General features: G+C 58.0%; 1 protein-coding gene across 20 annotated transcripts in view; it reads left to right on the forward strand.

Annotated features, from left to right (window-relative positions):
• Window positions 1-18,358, forward strand: part of MAST3 (microtubule associated serine/threonine kinase 3) — a 38,006-nt gene that overhangs the window by 14,205 nt on the left and 5,443 nt on the right. For 2 of the 20 annotated variants that reach the window (XM_034658067.1, XM_011222140.3), the window contains exons 3-23: window positions 2,671-2,759; window positions 2,836-2,908; window positions 3,089-3,109; window positions 3,627-3,741; window positions 4,153-4,313; window positions 4,500-4,575; window positions 4,854-5,063; window positions 5,149-5,250; window positions 5,487-5,619; window positions 7,170-7,231; window positions 7,636-7,721; window positions 8,564-8,772; window positions 9,440-9,578; window positions 12,762-12,894; window positions 13,126-13,291; window positions 13,833-13,934; window positions 14,573-14,695; window positions 15,537-15,646; window positions 16,568-16,704; window positions 17,297-17,541; window positions 18,042-18,248. In XM_034658067.1, the coding sequence (XP_034513958.1) occupies window positions 2,671-2,759; window positions 2,836-2,908; window positions 3,089-3,109; window positions 3,627-3,741; window positions 4,153-4,313; window positions 4,500-4,575; window positions 4,854-5,063; window positions 5,149-5,250; window positions 5,487-5,619; window positions 7,170-7,231; window positions 7,636-7,721; window positions 8,564-8,772; window positions 9,440-9,578; window positions 12,762-12,894; window positions 13,126-13,291; window positions 13,833-13,934; window positions 14,573-14,695; window positions 15,537-15,646; window positions 16,568-16,704; window positions 17,297-17,541; window positions 18,042-18,248 (2,699 nt within the window). The other 18 variants (XM_034658068.1, XM_019797289.2, XM_034658065.1 and 15 more) reach the window with 17 other exon arrangements.

The raw sequence follows: 18,358 nt of genomic DNA on the forward strand, positions 1-18,358 counted from the left end.
TCCGCGGGGCTCCCGGGGCCAATTCGGCCGCGGAGGTTCGCGCCCCGCCGCCGCCGGCTGCGCCCCCGCGCCTCCCGGGTCTCGGGCGGCGGCGGCGGCACAAAGAGAAGCAGCATGTCCGACCCCAGCTACTGGACGGCGGTGGCTGCGCCAGGCCACCGGAGCCGCCTTGCCAAGGGCGCGCTGCTGCAGCGCTCCAAGAGGTAGGGGGCACCGTGCGGGCAGAGGCGCGGCGGCCGGCCAAGCAAACACGAGTTGCCAGAAGTATATCCCGGCGGCGTGGCGAGGGCCGCTGTGTGTGGCGGTAGGGGGAAGGGGGAGCACGCTTTGGGATCAGGGTATTCGCTAGGGGTCCAGATACCCTCCTTTCGCCCCTCATTACCCGGAGTTGGGTGTCTGCCTGCCCAGGTCGCAGCTAGGGTGGCGATACAGGCAGCAGGGAGCTGGGACCGAGGCAGAATTCGAACCCGGGTCTCTAGGCCTGGGCAGACCGGGGGGAAGATGTTCTTGGAAAAACTGAAGCTAGTCTGCCCCTGGGGCCCCCGTCAGCGGAAATATTGTTTCAGAAGCAGATATTTACTGCACGAGGCTGCCGTGCAGGTGGCGTGGCAGGATCGGTTAAGTCGGGTAACATACTGGGTTTAACCACAGCAAAGCCTGGCCTGGCTTGGAGTCTCCGTTTCCCTTTTTGAAAAGCAAAGGCCAAGTAAGGGCTGTGGACTTTACAGGACTTGGGTTCAAATTCCAGCCCAGCTACTGCCTGGCTGTGTGACCTCAGGCAGTTCCTTAACCTCTCTGTTCTTGAGCTTTTCACTGGTGCTGGGTTGGGGCATTCCTAGAGGGGAGCACAGGCAAAGGCTGGGCAGGGATAGCAGCTGCTAAAGGACCCTGAATACTAGGTTCAGGGCTTAGGCTCTTCTCCCGGATCCTGTGGATCGACAGAGAGCTTAGGGGTATCTTAGGGATCAGGTGCAGGCAGCTGGCCTCTGGCCAATGTTTTCTGCCATATTCTCATTCTGTGTTGTCCCACATGGGTGTTTATTGAATGGCCAGGCAGCTTCACAGGGTCCTGGGCCTTCTCCAGGGAGGGCTGAGCAAACTGTGGACACTTGACAGATGCTTGGCAAGTGAACAAATGATGCCCAGGTTTCCCTTTGAGACCTCAAATATGGCTGTGTTTTCAAGAAGGCCCCGCCTGAGCGCGAGAGGAAGGTGGGCCAAGTGTTTTTCCCAAAGGCTGCTGCTGGTGACAAATGCTGCAGCGTGGGGCTGAGGACCCAGATGAGGGCTGGGAGAGGATGTGGGACTGGCGGCTATATGGGTGGGGGGTGGGTGTTGGCAGGAAGTTTTGCAGGAACCTGTGGGTTTCACTTTTGCTTCTGCACATCAGACTAGAGGACAGTTCCCTGCGGCTGTTGACATCTGTGGCCTCAGTTTCTTAGGCTGGGAAATTGGTGCAGGTGGTCTCTCCCACTGGGGTTGTTGGGATAGGCAAACGGTGACTGAATTCACCGGGGAGGCATTGCCTGCCCTACCACTGCGTGTACTGGGCCCTGCAGGAGTTGTGGGGAGAAAGACGACACTGTACATGCCTACCACAGTCTACCCAGTGCTGGCCCCAAAGCTGAACACCCTATGTCGTTCGTCAAATCTTCCCGGCGCCTTGCAAAGGTATACAGATGGGGAAACAGGCTCAGAAGGGCAGCTGCACATGGAGCCGTGGACAGGCTGGATCCCTCCTCCTTGCGTGTCTTGTTGCCTCGGTCGCTTGCTGACCATGCTGTCCCATGCCTTAGCCTGTGCTGTGCCTTCTGCCTGGGACACCATTCCTGGCCCCGTGAGGCCCTGAGGTTTTCTCTCTCCCTCCCTGAACCACTGAGCTGCGTTGGCGGCTCAGGGTATGTGGGCTGATGCACTTGTCGAGAGCAAGCAGAGCCGTTGCTGGGCGACTGCACTGGGGAGGGAGGGGAGACGGTGTTGCTCTCAATTTCCCTCTGCCAGGGCGGGTGCTGGGGGCAGGGCTCAGGTGGGAGAGGCTGAGCAAGGGTGGGAGTGGCCTGGGCCAGGGGGTCTGGAGGAAGGGAACTGGGATGGAGGGAGGAAAATGCGTGGGCAAAAGTTAAGAAGGACGGGATCTAACTGCAAGATGCTGACTTGAGGGTTTTTAAGGGTCGGATTGGCATTTTGGGGGGACCCGGGGGAGGAGGGCTGCCAAGACATTTGGGGCCGTGGGCCTGGGAAGGGGTGCCTGGGATGGAGTGGGGACCTGCCTCAATTCCCCAGTGGGCCCCAGGATCCTCTCCACCCTCTGCCTTATTTGCCACTGCTTCTGGCAGTGGGCATGGCACAGGCAAAAGTGTGGGGGTGGGATAGTGAACACAGAAGCGAGCGAAGGGGAGCCAGGGGCTCCTGGCCATGGGCAGGGTCTACCGATGATAACCACAGCAGTCTTAATACTAGGTAATATTTGTCAAAAATGGCTACCCCAGGCCTCCAAGGCTGAGCTAGGGGCCATGAGGCCACCCAGCTGGGACCAGAGTGGCAGTGGTCACACCTAGCTTCCCATCCCGCCCCAGAGCTGGCCATGTGTGTGCTCTGGCCTGGGCACGCTGTCCTCTGAGCCCGGAGGTCTGGGCCAGCTCCCGATCCTGTCCCCACCTCTCCCGACAGCTGTCGCAGCGGGAACCGCAAAAGTCTGGTGGTAGGAACGCCCTCGCCAACCCTTTCCCGGCCCCTGTCTCCGCTCTCCGTCCCCACAGGTGAGTGTGGGAACAAGCATGCAGGGGCGGCGTCCTGCCTTCGCCCGCTCTGACTTAGTGTCCCCCTCGTCCTCAGCAGGCAACAGCCCTCTTGAGAGTCCTCGGAACTTCTCAGCTGCGTCTGCTGTGAACTTCCCCTTTGCCCGAAGGTGAGTGGTCACTGGCTTTGAGGGATGGTGTCGGCACAGCTGGTGAGGGGACGGGCAGGGGCATGCGCTTGGTGGCTGGGCCTGCCTCCTCATTGACTTTTTCCCCTCCCCCATCCCCTGCCCTATGGTGGTCTCTCCCTCTGGCTTCTGCCCCTGGCAAACACGCACGGCCTTCTGCAGCCACATCCCACGTGTGGACAGGTAATTTCAGGGAGCCCTTGGGGAGGAGGAGGGCACACCTTCTAGTCTAAAAACTATTAACTCACTAAAAGTCATGAATTCACTTAGTAAGAGCTAATGAAGGACTTCTTGTGTACCAGGCGCTTAAATGTCACTCATTCACTCCGTAACATTCAGTACTTGCCACGTGCCATACCCTATGCTGGGGGCTGAGGAAGGCGAGGCTGGACTCTAGCCCTTGGGGAGTCCTCAGTCTGGTGGGGGCGACCAGCATGTATCCCAGCAGCTGCAACTCAGAGAAGTCGGAGCTTTGATGGGGTATGCGCTGGCAGCTGGGTCATGGAGGACTTCCTGGAGGAGGTGTCTGAAGGATGAGGAGAAAACGCATAGCAGACTTGTTCACCTTGAATCTCTGTTCTCAGCCTTTTTAGGAGATTCTTCCTCCAGCAGGGCCAGAATCTGCCAGCCATGGTATCTTAGTCCCCCCAAACCGTGGGGGCCATGCCTTCCTTCCAACTATTCTGGTTCTCTTCTCTAGGGCTGACGGCAGAAGATGGTCCCTTGCGTCCCTCCCATCTTCTGGCTATGGAACCAACACGCCCAGCTCCACCGTCTCGGTACCCACAGTCCCACCTTGGCCAGCAGACAGGCGGGTGCGAGGTGGGGCGGGACACGTCTTTGGTTTTTATCAAGGTGTTGGATAGTTGTCCAGTCAGCCGACATCCTGGTTGCCCCCTTTGTGCCCCATTCTGGGCAATGTATGGGTCCCTGAAAAGACCCAGCCTCGGTCCCAAGGAGTCCCCCAGTCTGGAGGACACAGACATCCTCATCCCATGGGGTTAGTGCCTGGCCAGAGGGAGTCTTGGGGTTGCCTAGGGAGCAGGCAGGGAGGTTTGCTGGAGGAGGGGGCATCAGAGCTGGGGTTTTGAGGGATGCATAGGAGCCAGGCAGGAACTTATTACCATCCAGTGACCAGCAGGCAGCCTAGGCCTTGACGGTTAATGCTGGGGTTCTGGCTTTGGCGCTGACTCTGAACTCGTGGCCCTGATACCCCCTCCTGCCAGTCAAGCTCATCCTCCCGGGAGCGCCTCCACCAGCTTCCTTTCCAACCGACGCCGGATGAACTATGCTTCCTGTCCAAGCATTTCCGCAGCTCAGAGAGCGTGGTTGACGAGGAAGGCGGCCACCGCTCACCCCACCTTCGTCCCCGTTCCCGCAGTCTCAGGTGGGTCTTGACCTCTGACCCCAGCCCTTCCTTGGGCTGGCTTTGGGGGCCACATTATGGCTCCTCCTCCATCTCCGCCCCTGACCCTGTCCAAGCTTGGCCTCCGATCCTTGACCCTCCCCTGGACTGGGTCTCTGGGCCCATGTCGCAAGCTGACTGTGTGTCATCCACCCACCCCCCCCACAGCCCGGGACGCACAACAGGGACCTTCGACAATGAAATCGTCATGATGAATCATGTGTACCGGGAGAGGTTCCCCAAGGTGGGCAGGGCCGATGGCTGGACTGGCCCTAGCTCCCCTCCATGTTGTTGTTCCTCTTTGGCACTCTGTCTTCTTGGCTCTATCCCCCCATCTATCCCATTTCTGCCTGTTCCTGTCTCTCTGTCTCAAAACATCCCCCCAACCTAGGCATATTGCTCCCCCTCCAATTCACTGACCCCATCGCCACGTCTCTCTCCCCAACTGTCTCTCTTGCCCCCGTCTGTGTGTTGCTCCCCAGCCCCATCCAATGACCAGGTTGCCCCGTCCACCCTGCCCAGGCCACGGCACAGATGGAAGGCCGTCTGCAGGAGTTCCTGGCTGCTTTTGCGCCCGGCGCCCGGCTGGCACTGGCCGACGGCGTCCTGGGCTTCATCCACCACCAGATCATTGAGCTGGCCCGCGACTGCCTGGCCAAGTCTGGAGAGGCGCTCGTCACCTCCCGCTACTTCCTGGAGATGCAGGAGAAGCTGGAGAGGCTGCTGCAAGATGTGCGTGGGGGGTGGGGGTTTAGGGTTCCCCAGGCAGGCCAGGGCCCAGGGCCTGCCGGTGACGCCATCACCCACCTGCCCCCAGGCCCACGAGCGCTCGGACAGTGAGGAGGTGGGCTTCATCGTCCAGCTTGTCCGGAAGCTGCTTATCATCATCTCAAGGCCAGCGAGGCTCCTTGAGTGCCTGGTGAGTGTCTGCACACGGCTGTGTGACAGTCCTGCCGAGGCACAAGGGACAGTGCCCACTGAGAGGCGCGCAGGCCACCTCCAGGCCGGGGTGGGCTTCTTTCCCCAGGGAAGGGTCAGGAGCTGAGACTGGGAGGGGAGAGCTGGAGCCGCCCCTTGGGCTGCTCCGGACAGAGGGAACAGAGGTGCCTGGAGGTGAGGCCAAGCCCTGGCTGACCAGCCTCTCTGCATCCCCAGGAGTTTGACCCTGAGGAGTTTTATCACCTGCTGGAGGCTGCCGAGGGCCAGGCCCGAGAGGGCCAGGGCATCAAGACGGACCTGCCGCAGTACATCATTGGGCAGCTGGGCCTGGCTAAGGACCCCCTCGAGGGTGAGCTGACAGGGGAGTGGGGTGGAAAGGGAAAACCCGAGGAGAAGCCAGGGCAGAGCTGTGATTCGAACCCAGGCCCGTTGACTTCACAGCTGCAATACTGTCCTTTGTCTCTCTGTGGTCCTGCCCTCAGCCACCTGCGGGGCCCACTGTGGGAAAGTGCCTGGGGTCCCTGCATCACACGGCCACATGTTGGACCCCCTAACTTGCCAGGGTCTAGGAGCCTCAGTGTCTTCCAATGCCAAGTTAAGATGGGCCAGGGAGCCACCATTAGCAATGGCATTCCCGTCAGCCTGCAAACTCACAATGTACTTTCTCCATGTCATCTGACTGTGGGCCAGGAGGTGGACTCGGGGTCAGACAGGGCGACCCGTGGGCTTGACCAAGCCGGTCAAGAACTCTCCCCAGACAGTTGACACAGGAGAACTGAGACATGGTACTAAGAGAGCACTGAACTTGGACCTGGCCTGGTCCAGGTGTGGTCACAGGTGGCTCTGGGGAAAGGTCAATGTATAAGCTGAGTGCTGGTGGATGGAGAGGTGACCAAGTACAGATCTGGGGAAGAAAGGGGGTGAACCAGGCAGGGGGAAGGGTGAACATGCCTGGTGCGTGGGCAGAACAGTGGGGAGGAGGGGTGCGGCTAGAACTGAGGAAGGAGGGGAGCCGGGGAGAAGGCGATGGGGTTGGCAGGGCTCTGCGCCGTGGCCAGTGTCCACCCAGCATCATTGCTGTGTTAACCCTGGGACCGGGCTGCCATTGTCCCCATTTAAAGCTGGAAAGTCTGAGGCTCTGGGGAGATGAGGTTGAGCCGAGGTTCAGACCTCAGTGGGCCCAAGGCCAGGCCACTTACAGACTTGCTGTGTGGCCATGGCTGTACCTGGCTGTCCAGTGGAGATGATGCAGGTGGCGCTGTGGGTGTCCCCAGTATCAGAGGAGGCAGAAGGTGGCCAGTGGTTGGCAGCTGTGACTGTGGGGCCATCGATGCAGTGCCCCCTGGGGGAAACCCACTGAGTAAAGGGAGCTGCATTCAAACCCAGGCCTCCCTCACCCCTGAGATTCCACTGTCCCATCCCAGCCCTGCCCCGTGACTGTGAGACACTGTCTTCGTTGCCATCATCATGGCTCATGTTCACCAACCACTCAGTCGGGGCCACCTCTCTGCCAAGTCCTAGGGCTAGAAAATTGGGGGGGAGGCTCCTTCTGGACCACACCCTAAGCTAAGGAGGATATTGGGAGCCAAAACCCAGAGGGCCCGTGTCACAGCCTGTGTTAACAGGCCCAAGGCTTGGAGCCAGGATGATGGCTGTGCCATTCAGAGGCTGGGCTTCCCACTGGTCCTTCTGGAAGGTTCCTCAGTCATTGCTTAGTCTGGCCTCCTGGGTTTGGCCAAGACCTGGACCTAGTAGGGGCTCAATGATGATATCATGGGAGCTAGTCAGGGAGGCACCACGTCCCCAGCCCGGATGAGCCTTGGAAGCCGTAGGAAATCTCTGGGGGATCAACAGGCAGGGCATGGAGGCCCCATTTGAGGCTCTTCCCTTGTCTTACAGAGATGGTGCCTCTGAGTCACCTGGAAGGGGAAGGACAGCCTCCAGCACCCGAGTCCCCGGAGGTAAGTCACAGAGCTTTGGTGCTCCCACCTGTCTTGTTCTTTTCAAGGTAGACTAGGCGGCCATGGGAGGGGCTGGGTTTTTGAGGTTTTTGCATGTAGTAGGTGCTTAATAAGTGCCCATGACTCTAGGGAGAAGATAGAGGCAAATGAGACTACCCTGCCATGGCGGTTGGGCAGGCCAGACTGGAGGGGGCACAGGAAAGGGGAGTTTTGGAGGATGTATAGGAGTTTTCTGGAAGGACGACATGGCTTGAGCCAAAGCTCAGAAACTCAGAAGTTGGGCTGGAGAAATTTGGAAAGAGGAAGTAGCATCAGATGCCTGACCCAATGGTTGAGATTATAGGCACGGAGAGCCTGGCCTGCCTGGAGGTGGGGCAGGACCCTGACCCCTCCTTGCCCCATAGAGCCGTTCCCTCGTCGGCCCATCACGGAGGAAGCCATGTGAGAGTGACTTCGAGACCATCAAACTCATTAGCAACGGAGCCTACGGGTAAGTCCTTGGGTCCCCATAGACCCATTTCTCAGATGCTCATGGGGGTGACTGGGGTCCAGGTGGCCCCTGAGTATGGAGACAGGGAAACCAAGGCCCGAAGAGGGAAGTAGAGATGCGGTAGAGTCAGGCTGGCGCCTCAGCCAGCCTCATCCCTGGTCTAGGCCGTTACCTGCCCCAGGTGTAGGAGCTGTAGGTATTTCAGGACCGTGCAAGGAACAAGATGGCCGCACGGTGGCCGGAGCGTGCAGTGACATTATTTTAGTGCCACGTTGACAGATTTGCATGGAGGTGTGGGGGGAGGGGGCGTCCTGCGCAGCGTGAGACTGTCCAGCGGAGGGCCTGGAGAGGGGCTTACGTGTCTAAGTGACGTCCCTCAGCAGCGTGGCCAGGAGTCTGGGTCAGACGGCTCCGAAAGGCAGTGGTCCTTGGGGTCTTTACAGCCCCCGGGCTTCATCTTACGGAGGGCTGGTCAGTTCGAGGCGGTTTTACTAGATTCGCGAACCTGGCAAGCTCTGAATGGTTAAAACTCTGCTCATTTAGGCTCTCCGTAAAGCGATTTGAGTCTAGCGCAGGGGGCTTTTGAGCTAAAGGGTCTCAGTCTGCCGTGAAGAAGTCACCGAGGGGCCACCTTTGGCTTCTCCATGTGACACCGGGGGGGGGCAGCTTAGACCCCTAGGGGGCTGCTTTCGGAGAAGGCCCAGGTAAGGAGGAAGGGTGTCTCGGATGTGGGGCACGGCACGGGCAAAGGCCTGGCCGGTTGGGTTCTGGGCCCAGGCCAGGCCCTACTGCCTGCGGGGGGGTGCCTCAGTGTCTGGCCTCAGCAACCCCGGCTCCCCCAGGGCTGTCTACCTGGTACGCCACCGAGACACACGGCAGCGCTTTGCCATCAAGAAGATCAACAAGCAGAACCTGATTCTGCGTAACCAGATCCAGCAGGTCTTCGTGGAGCGCGACATCCTCACCTTCGCCGAGAACCCGTTTGTGGTCAGCATGTTCTGCTCCTTCGAGACCCGGCGCCACTTGTGTATGGTCATGGAGTATGTGGAAGGTGTGGCCACGAGGGCTTGTATGCCTCTGGTGACGGGGAGCTCACCCTCTACCCAAAAGAAAGCCCCGCCTTTGACCAAGCTGGGGTCTGCTCTGTCCTCCAAGGGGTCCCAGCCTGCCTCGGGGGACCCTCAGTCTCTGGCGGGGGGCCCATCTTGGGGGGTTGGGGCTGAGGGAGCTCAAAGAGGAGTGTGAGGGGAGGACCCTGGGGGAATAGGGTACAGATGGACATCTTCAGCAGAGGGGACTGTGAGCAGAGGCCTGTAGACCAGAAGTAAGAGCAGGGGAGGGAGGGAGGGAGGGAGGTGTGGGGCGGAAGGACCAGAATGGTTGGGGGCCAGGGAAAGGAGTTGTGGGATCAAGTTTGCAGTTTAAGAATGAGCAGGCCCTTCAGCTGAGCGCAGGGGCGTGCATTGATCAAGGTGCTTCTAGGCAGGGAGAGGGAACGAGCACTTAGGAGGCACCAGCTGGGTACAGGGTAAGGCCCTTACAGAGCTGCTGTCATGCCAGGGGAGAATCAGGAGTCAAGGTCTGCTCTCCCTCCTGCCCCCTTCAGTTCCCCACCTTGGTTTGGTACAGACTGGGGACGTTTTGCAGGAGGTGGGAGTGGTCCTGTAGGCCCTGGGTGAGGCTATAGAGCCCAGGGGCTCTGTTTGCGCCCCCCACAGGCGGCGACTGTGCCACGCTCCTGAAGAACATGGGCCCCCTGCCCGTGGACATGGCCCGCATGTACTTCGCCGAGACGGTGCTGGCGCTCGAATACTTGCACAACTATGGGATCGTGCACCGTGACCTCAAGCCTGACAAGTGAGCTGCCTGGGGCCTCGGGGGCGGGGGCAGGGCCTCTGATTGGGCTCTGGGGCTGCTCAGAGCCCCACCTGTCCGGATTCTGCTAGCCCCTGGGGCCCCTGGTGACAGGAAGACACGGAACAGTGGCAATGTTGGGCACCTGGTGTGTATAGAGGAGAGCGGGTACTTAACAGGCACCTGCTGTGTGCAAGGGAAGGATAGTACATTTCTGGAGGGGCTGCCAGTCAGAGAGAGGATGTGCACTTTAGGGTGCACAAAATATACTGAGAGCTGCTGCTCCAGGGGGAGAAAACGTGCACTTAAGAGGCAGCATCTATATACCGGGAACAGGGATATGCCCTCTGCAAGACCGTACACGTGAAGAAAGGGACTGTGCCTGTCTTGAGCACCTGTTGAATGTTCGTGCAGGGAAGAAAGGAAGAGAACGTGTTTACTGAGAGCCTCGGGAGGTTTCTTTTACTCGCGTACCTAGGAAGCACCTACTGCTTGCCAGGTCCTCTGTGGCTGCCTGTAAGACACGTGTGTGAATAATCCTTCACGCTTTGTAACCCCTACGTAATTTGCAAGGCCCTCTGCCCTGCATTAATTGAGCACCTGCTGTTTCAAGAGCCAGGGGCTGCTCTTTTATCAAGGGCCCCGGGGAGTCCAGGCAAGCGCCTCGAGTTCCTCGGGTCCTGGCCGCGTGGAGGTGTGAATAGAAACGTCAAGAGCCTGCGTGTTTTCAGGCATCTTGCAGCCTGTGAGTGGCTTAGAAAACAGAGCAGATGTGTATTTTCAGGAACCCAGATGGCAGTATGACTAACTCCTCGCACACTGATGACCCTTTCGGATTTATAAAGCACATTTTTTCATCTGGTGCGTATTCATGGGGCACCGGCTTTGTGTAAGGTGATTAGAAGAACAGTTATTAGGCAATGGCTGTGTGCCAGGCCCAGAACCCTTTGGTTCCCTTTTTACAAAGATTTTGTTTTGAGAGCAGCATGGAGCACCTACTGTCCCTTTCTCAGAGGAAGACACTTGCTACGTGGAGATGTGAACAGAAGCATCAAGAGCCCTGCCTATTTCCAGGGCATCTCGTAGTTTGCCAGCAGCTCAGAAGATAAAATGTGTATTTGGCACCTGCTGTATACCTGGGCCTCTGTGCTCGACACTCTAAGGATGCCCCGTGCCCAGTAGAACTCTGCCCAGTTGAGTGGGATGGGGTCTCCCGAGTGTCTCAGGTCAAACCCCAAAGCAGGACCTGCCCCTCCCAGGCTCGGGACCCTCCTGTGCCAAAAACGGTGCGGGCAAGTGGCCAGCCCCAGAGGCCTCAGGGAGGTAGGCACGCTTAATAGGTGCCTGAGAAAAACATATATATTTTCTCACTTTGGAAAATTTCAAATACATCCCAAAGTCAAGAGAAGGTGCATTCGTTGGCTGGGGCCGTCAGACCAAAGTAGCAGAGGCTAGGAATCTAAAGCCGTGGAAGCGTATTCTCACAGTCCTGGAGGCCGGGAGTCCAAGATCGAGGGCTCAGCGGGGCTCCCTCTGAAGGTGCCAGCGAAGGATCTCTTCCAGGCCTCACCCCCAGCTTCTGGAGGTTTCTTGGCTGGTGGCAGCATCACTCTGGTCTTCATGTGGTGTCCTTCCTCTGCGTGTCTGTGCCCACGTGTCCCCTTTTCATAAGGACACCAGTCCTATCGGATGAGGGGCCACTGTCCTCTAGGACGTCCTCATTTAACTAGTCACACAACTATCCTCTCTCCAAATTAGGTCGTATTTGTAGTTCCTGGGGGGTTAGGACTTCCACATGGGAATTTGGGGGTACACCATTCAGCCTGGAACAGAAGGGTCCAGTGCCCCCCATCGTCCACTCCCCACATCCATCCTGATCCCACAGCTTCCAACACTCGGCCAGTCCCGCTTCCTCCCCACTTCCGGCTCCCGCCCTTCCCCCAGGCTGGGTACTTTGAAGCATATCCTGGACATCATAGCATTTCATTTCTAAGAAGGAAAACATTTTTCTTAAATAGCTCATATAGTCGGTGTTCAAGAGGTGAATGTTTTTTAGACAGGCATGTGCCCATAGGAACTCCAGAAGTATTGGTTGTCTTAACAGTGGATGGCCCCAGGCCTGCCATAAGCCCTTGGTTTGGTTTGGTTTTTTAAAGATTTTATTTATTTGACAGAGAGAGAGAGAACACAAGCAAGAGGAGCAGCAGGCAGAGGGAGAGGCAGAAACAGGCTCCCCGCTGAGCAGGGAGCTCGATGCGGGTCTCAGTCCCAGGACCCCGGCATCATGACCCGAGCCAATGGCAGATGCTTAACCGACTGAGCCACCCAAGCGCCCCAAGCCCCTGGTTTTAACTGTATCTGGCGGCTACACCGACATGGTTCTCCTCAACTGGCGTACACCCTAGTTGCTCAAGAAACATCCCTTATTTTTAAAAATAGCGGCTGCACATAGTAGGTGCACAGTGTTGTTTCTTTATAGAGTCGAGGTACACATATGTGCCAGATAAAAGGTTTATCAGACAGCTTCGATATACACAGTGAGTTCTAGAAATGAAGCAGCAGGTGTACCAGGAGATCCGTGAAAACGTAACTTTATAAAGATAGCGTGTGGATTCCATCATCTAGCAAAACATGCATGTACTTAAGCTGATGGGAAAACTTGAACAGCAGGGTACATAGTAGGTGTACAAGTTTTTAAAAGTGGGTCTCATGAGGTTCACAGGAAGATTTCTGTATACAGCAGATGCTCAAGGTATGTTCATTGTTCAACAGGGAATGTAAACGATAGGTGCTCGCAGTGTTCAGTTTGTTGAAAAGAATGGACACGTGTACAAAACTGTATTACAGATCCACCCAGTAGGTGTTCAGATGTTTTAACACATAGCGGGGAGATGGAGTGATTCTCAGGAAATTTATATTTGAACAGCGGCGTATACGGTAGGTGCTCAGCAGCAACGGCAGATGCATCCAGTAGGTGCACCAAGATGTTTGCCAAATTTGAAATACTGCCCAAGACCTTGTGATAATGAGCCCATGTTCAGGAGGCGCTTTCAGATCCCTTCTGGGGAGTGAAGCGGCCCTGGCTGGACCTCAGCCCAGCTGGGGTGGCCCCAAGTTCTGGGGTGGCATGAGCGGCCAGGGACCTCGGGCCCCCCAGCCCTGAATGCACCGCCCACCCACCCACAGCCTGCTTATCACCTCATTGGGCCACATCAAGCTGACCGACTTCGGCCTGTCCAAGATTGGGCTCATGAGCATGGCCACCAACCTCTACGAGGGCCACATCGAGAAGGACACCCGGGAGTTCGTGGACAAGCAGGTGCGCGGGCAGGCAGATGGCCCTGGGTGTGGGACCGCCTCCCTCTGTCTGGATCCTGACCCTTAGGACATGGGGAGACTTTGCAGCACAAAGGACAAGATAAATTGCCCCCCCCGCCCAGCCCCGTAATTTTCTCCGCCCTTGTGCCCAGCCTGGCCTTGGCCTCTCCATCTCTCGTGGCCTCTCTGGAGTTGGAGGCCATCCTCCTTTTCCCCATTCTGCCTGACCCAGGTGTGCGGGACGCCTGAGTACATCGCGCCCGAGGTGATCTTCCGCCAGGGCTACGGGAAGCCAGTGGACTGGTGGGCCATGGGTGTTGTCCTCTATGAATTCCTGGTGGGCTGTGTGCCTTTCTTCGGAGATACCCCCGAGGAACTCTTTGGCCAGGTGGTCAGTGGTGCGTTTCCCCCACCATGGCCGCGGTTCGAGTCTTGGCCCCACTGGCGCTCTGGGCGACAGCCCTCCTACAGGGTGCCTAGCCCCAACCGGACACTGGGGACATGGCCAAGAGCAAGACAGACAGGGAGGGAGATCAATAAGCAAATAACGAAACATCAGATACAAAAAATGCCAAGGAAAAGAAGCAGGAAGAGGGGAGGGGATGGGGTCCCAGATGTGGGGGAGGGCTGCCTGAAATAGGGGGTCATGGAAGCCTCGCTGAAGTGACAGTGTGAGCAAAGCCTGAAGGAGCGAGAGCGAGCCACAGAAGTAGAAGAGGGGTACGGCCCTGGTAGAGGGGTGCAGCCGGAGCAAAGGCTGTGGGTGGGACTGAGCCTGGTGTGTTGAAGGAACAGAGGAGGCCGATGGCTTGGTGTGCAGTGAGTGAGGGGAAGTGGTCAGAGGTGCAATGAAGGGCTATCCTCACCCTTTCTCTCCCTCTCCTATTTTATTTTATTTTATTAATTTAATTTAGTTTTTTCCCCCTCTCCTCATTTTAGATGAGATCATGTGGCCAGAAGGAGATGAGGCCCTCCCAGCTGATGCCCAGGACCTCATCACCAGGCTGCTCCGACAGAGCCCATTGGACCGTCTGGGCACGGGTATGTGACTATGGGGGGGGGGTGCGGCCAGCTGGGTGGGATGGGAGCTGGGGAAAGCAATAACTCTACTTGAGAGGCTGCATAGAGGAGGGGGACTTGAGGCTGGGGTTTTGAAGGATGCATAGGAGTTCACCAGGAACTCGCAGGTAGCTGGGTCTGATGCAGACAAGGGGCACCGAGGCTGAGTATGGGAGCCTGCAAGGTCACCACGGGCTGTGTCCTAAGGTCCTCAGAGGCCCAGCCCAGTGGATCCCACTGTCCAGATTTCTCTAGCCACCTAATTAATGGTTAAGGGACTGTTTGAGACTCCAGCCGCCCATGACGCAGCCACTACAGGTCATGTTCATGATGAAGCTTAGTCGCTGGGAGAGGACATAGGGGCTGAGGCTGGGGAACAGGATACCTTCACACAGTCAGCTCTACTCCATGGAGTAGAAATGCATGGAAAAGGCCTGGCAAGGACGCCCTCCTCCGAGGGCCTGGCTTCTCGTGCCAGCTCCGTCCCTCTTCAGGCTCTGAAACAGTGGCTGCTCCCCTCGCCATCTTTACGGTTCTGTGTTGGCCAAGTTTGGGCTCATAGTTGGCCCAGGAGGCAGTGGGGACAGGGACCCGCAGGGCTGAGCTGGGCATGTCTACAGGTGGCACCCACGAGGTAAAGCAGCACCCCTTCTTCTGGACGCTGGACTGGGCCGGGCTTCTGCGACACAAAGCTGAGTTTGTGCCACAGCTTGAAGCCGAGGACGACACCAGCTACTTTGACAGTAAGTGGGAGTCAAGGGGGCGGGCTCTGCTGTCCCACATTTGTCTGAGACGGGGAGGGGGTGTCTGCCAGGGTCTCCACCCCAGCGCCTCGCCCCGAGCCAGGAGCTTCTGACTTCCTGAGTCTTCTGAGAAATTAGAGCATGTCTTCTGGCAGCTGCTCCCCGCCCCCCCCGGCCAAAGCTGGTTTCCTGTGCATCTGAGTTCAGGAGGCCACGGCATCCTCCCGGGTTGCTAGAGGGGAAACCAAGGCGCCGAGTGTGGCAGACCCTTGCCGGGCATGTCTGGCAGGTTCAGCCTCCTGAGTGCCAGCCCTGACCAGGCAGGGAGCCCTGTCTGTCACACAGCTTTGCTGTGCTTTGTGGAGGGAGCCCCTGTGACACTGGGTGGGCTCAGACAAGTCTTCCTCTGCCCACGTGGGGCTCCCGCCAGACAAATGAAAGGCCCTCGGTTTCCAGCACCTCCTCCAGAATTTGCCGTGTGCTCTTGGGCATGTCAGAGATCCTCTCTGAGTATCTGTTTCCTCTTCTGTAAAATGGGGAGCATCCTTCTAAGATGCCCAGTATTATCTAATTCCGGGTGACCCGTCTCAAGGGTGAGGATACTGAGGGTCAGACGCAAGAATTCCCACCCATGATCCCGCAGATCGTAGGGCTGCGGCTGCGTCGTTTAACTCTGCCACTCAAGCCTCCTGTGGTCCCTAAATACACCAGACATGGTCCCATCTCAATGCCTTTGCCCTGACAGTGTCTCCCCGCCTGGGACGCCCCCCCCCCATCACCCCACGGCCCTTGCGGCCACCTCTGGGCATCAGGGGGGCTGCACTGCCTTTCCCTCCTGTAGCACGCTCGGAACGTTACCGCCACCTGGGCTCGGAGGACGAGGAGACCAATGATGAGGAGTCATCCACAGAGATCCCTCAGTTTTCGTCGTGTTCCCACCGGTTCAGCAAGGTGGGCCTGGGGCCCGAGACGCAGCTGGCACTCAGGAAACGTGGCAAGAGGTTCATTCTGGGCGGGGGGGGGGGGGGGGTGTTCTTCCACCTTTTTTTTTAATTATTATTGTGGCAAGAATACATATAAAATATACCATTTTAGCCATTTTAAAGTGTACAGTTCAGCGCCATCTAGCATATTCAGAATGTTGGACACCCATCACCTCTGTCTAGCTCCAGAACATTCCCATCACCCCAGAGGGAGACTCTGTCCCCACAAGCAGTCACTCGCCTGCCCCACTCCCCCGGCCCCTGGCAACCACCAATCTGCTTTCTGTCTCTGGGTTTGCCTGTTCTGGACCTTTCCCCTAAGTGGAATCACACAACATGTGGCCTTTCGCGTCTGGCCTCTCGTGTTCAGGACAACATCTTCAAGGCTCACCCACAGCGTAGCCCGGGTCAGAGCTTCGTTCCTCTTTACGACCGAGTAATATTCCGTCGTGTGGATGGACCACACTGCGTTTACCCCTCCGTCGATGGACATTTGGGATGTGTCCACGTTGGGGTGCCTGTGAACAGCGTTGCTTGACTGGGGCTCGCTTTAGAGCCTCCCCAGCTTAAGTGTCTTCCTTTGTTTTGAATTGGAGGGAAAAAACCTTCCCTGCTGCTTGTGGGCCTGAGCCCCATGCACAGCATCCTGAACCGCCACAGGAACCCCGGCTGTGGCCCCGTTGGTTTCCAGCCCCCTCTGAACCTCAGTTTCTCCATCTGTACAGTGGATGACAGACTGCTGTTCTCAGGGGTGTGGCGAGGATGCATTGAAGGAAATGACTCACAGGGAAGCATTGGGCTCATAGGAAGCACTCGGCTAAGCCAGCTCTTCCCCAGGGGCGTGGCTGCCTGCCCCCTTGTCCTTACTGTTACGTTCTGTTGCTGCCAGGTCTACAGCAGCTCCGAGTTCCTGGCCGCCCAGCCCACCCCAACCTTCGCTGAACGGAGCTTCAGTGAGGACCGGGAGGAAGGGTGGGAGCGCGGTGGCGAGGGCGAGTTTGGCCGCCGCTTCAGCATGGAGATCCGGTAGGTGGGCTGGGGAGCGTGAGCAGATCCAGCCTCCAGGCCTGCCGGGGGTGGAACCACAAGGCTTAACGCTGGAGAAAGCTTCCCAGGGGCCCAGTCAAAAAGGGTCAAACATGCGGGCTGGTGTGTCCGAGCCCCGCCAACGTGGCCCCTGGCTCTGTGTCCCTAACCACACCGGGCATAGCACCACCATAGATTGGTGGTTGCCAGGGGCCGGGGGAGTGGGGCAGGCGAGTGACTGCTTGTGGGGACAGAGTCTCCCTCTGGGGCGCAGTCAGACTGCTAGGCTTTCGCTTGCCCTGTCCCCTCTGCCAGAATGCCCTCTGCTAACGAACTCCTGTTCATTCTTCGAAGATCAGACTCAACAGAAAAATAATCAGTGTCTGCTAAAGGATGGGTATTGGAAGCTGGGTTGTAAAAGACAGAAATTTCTCGGGCAGACAGAGGACCCAGCACACAGAGAGAGCTTACCCCGCATTTACACATTACCTCTGTTTCGAAGCTGAGAGTTAAAATATGGCCACTAGGGGTGACCGGGTGTCCTGGGGTGAGGGGACCTGGCAAGCACAACCTTGGCTCTTCCCTGTTGCAGACTGAGGTCCTGGACATCCTCTGGTCCCTCCGGCCAGTCATCTTCTTCCCAGCCGGAGCGGGGCCCCAGCCCATCGCTCTTGAATACTATTAGCCTGGATACAATGCCCAAGTTTGCCTTCTCGTCGGAGGATGAGGGAGCCAGCCCAGCCTCTGTGGGCCCCAAGAGGCCCATCTTCATTCTGGGGGAGCCTGATCCACCCCCAGCAGCCACCCCAGTGATGCCCAAGCCCTCAAGCCTTTCTGGTAGGTGAGGTCTCGGATGGGAGGGATAGTACTGTAGAAAGTTTCCCAGAGGAGGGACTATTTGAGATGGGTTTTGAAGGATGAGGAGGAGCTCTCCAGAGAGCCCATTCACTTATCTAACAAAAGCTTTAAGACAGGAGAGGCCAGGGCTCCAGAGAGCCCTCAGGCCTCAATGTTACTCCCAGTGTAGGGGGTCATACCCCTAGCTTCATGGCGTCACGCAGGACTGGAGAAGGGGACAAGGCTGAGGAACTCTGAGAGGGGTGTAGGGGTCTGATGTGTGGGGGAAGGTTTCTTAGAGGAGGGGACTTAAAGAGTGGAGCTTTCCAGGGAGAGCGGGGCAGGAAGGAAGTGAAGGAAGAGGGAACTGCCTGAAGAAAGGCCAGGAGGAGGCTGAACGGTGTACATGCCGACTGGGGAAGAAGGGGCTTTGCCTTCCAAGGGCAGAGGGGCAGAGTGGCGAGACTGGCCAGGCTGACCCCAGCCCTGCTGACCCCCAGCCGACACAGCCGCCCTCAGCCACGCGCGCCTGCGAAGCAACAGCACTGGCGCCCGGCACTCGACACCACGGGCCCTGGATGCCGGTCGGGGCCGCCGCCTTGGGGGCTCAAGAGACCCAGCTCCCGAGAAGTCTCGGGTCTCCCCCAGTGGGGGCCGCGTGCCCAAGTCTGCCTCAGTGTCTGCCCTATCCCTCATCATCACAGCCGGTACCGCGTGTGGCCCAGCCTCGTCTTTGTTTGTCTGTCCGCGTCTATTTTGACCACCGGGTGGGGGCCGTGCCACGGGACAGGGGAAGCGGCTAGACACAAGGAGAGCT

This window comes from Ailuropoda melanoleuca, chromosome 4, assembly GCF_002007445.2.
Source record: "Ailuropoda melanoleuca isolate Jingjing chromosome 4, ASM200744v2, whole genome shotgun sequence".
Classification (NCBI taxonomy): domain Eukaryota; kingdom Metazoa; phylum Chordata; class Mammalia; order Carnivora; family Ursidae; genus Ailuropoda; species Ailuropoda melanoleuca.